This window comes from Octopus bimaculoides, chromosome 13 (genome assembly GCF_001194135.2).
Source record: "Octopus bimaculoides isolate UCB-OBI-ISO-001 chromosome 13, ASM119413v2, whole genome shotgun sequence".
Lineage (NCBI taxonomy): Eukaryota > Metazoa > Mollusca > Cephalopoda > Octopoda > Octopodidae > Octopus > Octopus bimaculoides.
In genome coordinates, this window is record NC_068993.1 from 7,877,890 (window position 1) to 7,883,468 (window position 5,579).

The 5,579-nt window shown below is 34.9% G+C and overlaps 1 protein-coding gene across 1 annotated transcript in view; it reads left to right on the forward strand.

Moving 5' to 3' along the window:
• The window catches only part of LOC128249315 (GATA zinc finger domain-containing protein 14-like), a gene marked incomplete at both ends in the record, with an annotated part of 282,969 nt that overhangs the window by 180,892 nt on the left and 96,498 nt on the right, over positions 1 to 5,579 (forward strand). Inside the window, one exon of the mRNA XM_052972578.1 lies at positions 3,595 to 3,668. Coding sequence (XP_052828538.1) covers positions 3,595 to 3,668 — 74 coding nt within the window. The remainder of the gene's footprint in view (positions 1 to 3,594; positions 3,669 to 5,579) is intronic.

The window sequence follows — 5,579 nt, forward strand, 5'->3', positions numbered from 1 at the left end:
TTTTTTTTTCGTCGGAAAAAGTTTGGAGCTGGCAACTTCGAAAGCTAAATAATATTAGTTTGTATGGAAATGACAAATACACATAGAAAATGCAATCTTATCAACTCTTAATAATGACGTTAGCGTTGATATTTCTTTACAGTTCAAATATTGTTCTCTAGAAAATGTCGAATCGCTTTAGATGAAAAACGAGAGAAAACGAAAACAAAGGAAGATTTCAACACTCGGCTTTCGACTTATTGCCTTCTTCTACTTTAGAATATTCTAAATGTAGATTGAATTGATATTTCCATTTCCTTGGACTTATGCAAATATGAGCGTAAACGTTTATTATCACTTTCTCCCTTGTCTTTTTCCCTTTCTGTTCTCCTCTCCCCTTCTATCTGTCTCTTTCTCTCTCTCTTTCTTGCTCTCTGTGTGTGTCTCTCTCCCCTTCCTCCCAATCGTTTCCACTACAAAAGCTCTGGCGATAACAATAATCTTTATTCTCTCCTGAAGCAAGCTGGACACGACATAGTGAAATATCTGCTGGACAATGTTTCATTTTATACAATATTCTGCACGCAACGGCAGACATATTGGGTATTATTTATTGAGATGTAGAAGAAGTAGAAGTAGAAGAAGAAGAAGAAGAAAGAAAAAAGAAACAGAAAGTGAAAAGACAAAAAGAAATAAATAAAAGAAAATTAAAAGAAAACAAAGAAGAAGAAATAAAGGAAAAGTAAGCGAAGAGAAAAAGAAAAAAGAGGGGAAAAAGAAGAGAAGTGGGAGGTGGAGGAGTAAATAGTAATGTAAATGTGACAGAGGGAAAGAAATGAAGAAAGAAAACATGGAAGGAAAAGCGAAAAGAAATCAGTGATACAAGCCCAGTAATTTTATTGGAAGACTGTCTAATCATAGCAACTTTTTAATGAAATCCTCTTTCATATTGTCATACATTATTACACTGTTACATGTTTTGGTCATTTTCGCCAACTACAATATGGCTCATACTTCAAGTACTTATTTCTGATTGTTTCTTAGTATTATATATATATATATATATACTGTTATTTTCCTTTCTTTTGGGTTTCCACGTAGCATTATCATCGTCATCATCGCCAACGTCGTCATTATTATTATTATTATTATTATTATTATTATTATTATTATTATTATTATTATTATTATTATTATCATTATTATTACATTCCTACCCCTTATCTACTACTCATCAAGTGAATGGATTTCGTGATCATAGCGGTCAGAATATAGATAAAAGACAGAACTGAATTCCTTCATCCCCCGACCTGCACTCAGGAAGAGGGGAAAAAGAGGGAAAGAAAAAGAAAAAGAAATGAGCCAAAAAAAAAATATATATATATATACATAAAAAAAAACGATTGCCGATTGGAGAATAACGCATTCAAAGTATTGTAGTAAATAAAATATACATCTATCGCCTGGTCATCACCGATTTCTTTATTTAAAAGGTTTTCTTACACACGCATACAGACCAATAATGTTAAGAAGAAAGAAAAGAAATAGATAGTTGTATTGTTCATACGGTTTCATGGAATAATGGCGATGGTGGAAAAGTGGAACGGTTTAATACATGAAATGAATGCAAATCTACGGACACAGCCAAAGAATTTTCGCCATGATTAAACGTTTAGGCCGCCTTATTTCTAATATACACTCTCGTTTATTTTCACCGTTACTATAACTTCCTCTACTCCTCTGAACTCCTCATTGGTACACCACCTCCAATTATCCACCGCCACACGCGCCATATTTCTTTCTAATGTACACTCTATGTTATTACCACCGCTACATCTACAATTATTTCTTCTTCTCTACTGAGCTACGTAACGGCATAACCACTTCCACTTATGCACACAGCCTTACTTTATCTAATATATATTACGTTCTAATTCGACCGCCACCAGTAGCTTCTACTCTGAACTACAAAGCGACATGCCACATCCGGGTATACCCACGTAAATCAGTCTGTTTCCAGGTTTGTTTTCTTTTTACATCATACACATGATATCTCACCCCTCAGCACAAACACCCACTCCATATGATTCAAATTTCTTAAATCACATCCTCTAATAACCCATTTCCCTAAATCAGCTCACTGCTAATTTGTACTTTCACCGGATAATTTACGGCGATCGATGTGAATATGAACTACAGTATATTCCGGCATACAAGTCATAACGTCACGATCGTAAGCTCGACGGTCTAACCACCGAGCCCTGCGTCTTCACATGCATATATATATATATATATATATATAAACAAATAGTAAATGAGTATATGCATATATACGTACAGGTATGTGCATACCGACATCCACCTGTATGTATAGGTGCATATCTGGGTACAGGACATTGCAAACAAAACGTAGACGAGAAAACACACAAGCCACATAGAGAACATTCTACTTCATCAGCTACCCACGTTTTAACACCGGCATCAACACGTGTACATATATGTATGTATGGTTGTATGTATGTATATATGTATGTATGTCATTATTCAGTTTATTTCAAGATTTCTTGGCGATAGAGAACAAACTAGTTTCTAACGAAGTCTCCTTCATTACAATTTTAACATCAACAACAGGGTATTTTTCTACGTACGTATGCATGTATGTATATATGTATGTATGTATGTGGGACGATTCTTGCGAATATGTCATTTTCTAATGTTTAAATGGAGATAGAAATTCTTAGGAAATTAAGCAACATATGGAATAGAAAGGAAAAAATATATTGTGAACTCTTTATGGCTGAAACATCTTTGATAACATATCTGGTCGACCAGGAATGAACTGGAAGCAGCCAATAATAATTATATCCGCATCGAAAGCGGAACCACGCTGGGAATGACAATAACAACAAACGTAACAAAAGCAACAATAACTACAACAACACTGGGCAAGGAAAACAATAGTAACAGCAGCAGCAGCAACAGTAGCAGCGGCGACACCGACAGCAACAACGGTGACGGGTGATGAAAGGAAATATGGCAGCGACGAGAGCAACAAGAAGGAAGACGACGGACGATGTCGGGAATAAAATCTTGAACGACAACAATGAACGCGAGGTCAACGACATCACCGACAACAATAGCAATAAATAACCTGAGCTTTTGTTGATTATCCAAATGGTCCGATACACCCCTGTTTCTCCCTTTATAAAGAAGGTGTGATTTGAGGACGATTTGGCTATTATGTTTTAGGAACTGGAATTTTATAAGTACCTACTTACCTACATATCTATAAACAGTGATCTCTCTCTGCTTCACTCTCGATCAATCGATCGCTCTCTTGATCTATCTATCTATCTATCTATCTATCTATCTATCTATCTATCTATCAATCTATATCTATCTATCTATCTATCTATCTATCTAGATAGATAGCTAGATAGATAGATAGATAGCCTTTAACAGAGAAAAGGGTTCTGCTTAGGAACACGGGACCCAATTGAAATTACAGTTCGATTATATATGAACTCATCGACCATGAGTTTATCCAATCGCCGTTAGAACAATAAAAGAATAATTTTTAAAAATTATATATATATATATATATATATATATATATATAATAATAATAATAATAATAATAATAATAATAATAATAATAATAATAATAATAATAATAATAGTAATAATACATATAAATACATATAAATATAATTATAAAATATATCAAAATATCAACCGTAGTCTCTGCAGCAGCAGGAGCAGCAACTTGTACAGCAACAACAACATCTGCAGCAGCAGGAGCAGCAACTTGTGCAGCAACAACAACATCTGCAGCAGAAGCAATTTCTGCTGCAGGAGTAGCAGCAGTAGCATATTAAACGAAATGTTTAACCGACGAAAAGTATGTTGTTTTTCCTTGTTTGTTCTTTGTTGGGTTTTTTTTCCCCTTTCTTTTGATGTTGTTTTCAGGGTGGGGATTATGTGAATGCGGGTGAGTTCGGGTATGCGTGTTGAAGTTTGATGTTTGATGTTATTCTTGTTGTTGTTGTCGTTGTTTTTATTTATGTATTATATTTTGTTTTTGATTTTGAGTTGTTTTATTTATATTTTATTATTTATGATTTATTCTTTTTTATATTTTAGATTTTTTTATTTTAATTTTTTTATTAATATTTTATGTTTGCTTTTTACTATTTATATTTCCTTTATTATTTTATTATTATTATTTTTTTTATTCCAGTACGTTTTCATTATGCGCCGCTTTTATCATATTCCGAAATCTTGACTGTTGAATTATTTTCCAATCAATGAAAGATTTATTGTTTTTATTACGATACTATATAAGTTACTCCTTTCCCTTTCCGGCCACCACCATCGACAACAACAATATCAACAACTGCACTACAACTACCAACATATTCAACACCGCTTCCATCACCATCTCCACTACATCCACCACCACCTCCACCACCACTAATACTACTGCTGCTACTACTACTACTACTACTACTACTACTACTACTACTACTACTACTACTATTAGCACTATTACCACCACTATTATTACCGCCTCCACTACTACCACCAACACACCACCATATTCACTATTACTACATCTGCAACAACAATAATAGGAACATCACATACAACAACAATTTCACCACCGCCTTTGCCACCACCATCACATCACAATCATTATCTCTCCCATGATCGTCACCACCCCTCTACGAGAATGCCACTCATCATTCTTACTGTTACTATGTCAGCAGCAACAACCATAAAAATAACACCATTACAACCACCAGTACTAACTTCACCATCATCTCGACCAGCATGGTTATAACTCACACGATCAGGACGTAGCCATGTGTTGCAACAACAAAAACATGTGTAGCAACAACAACACTCTGCTTTTCAACAACAACACTCTTCACCGCCACCGACTTTACTCTCACATTTCACTACTTTCAGCACTGACACTACATTCTCATCAACACCGACTACGCTACAGCCACATCACCAATATAACCCCCACTACTACCCTCATTACTACGACCACACATATTACATCGTCACTAATATCACAATAGGACTACAATTTCAATTAATAGCGCCACCAACATCATTATCATCACCACTACACAGCAAAACTTACCATCACCAATACGACTCTCACCAACAACCCCACTAAGTACAGTCACACACCAATATCACCACCTGTTAGATATAATAACGGTATTCTTAGAACAACGATGTAGTTCAAGATGGTCACGCCGTAAAACACTAGACGGATTCTCAAGGCTTAAATGCTTTTGATTACAAGTCTGTCTATATCAGCGATGACCATGGGCTAAACATTAACAACAACAATATCAACAACATTTCAATTACTACTCCTCCACTATAAACCACACACACAATGTCAATTGTCATGCACTAAAATCACCATTAACACACCAATGTGTGTGTGCATACGTATACACATACACTCACACACACACGCTCGTATATATATATATATATATATGTGTGTGTGTGTGCGTGTGTGTGTGTGTGTGTGTGTGTAAATATATATATATGTATATACATATAAATATATG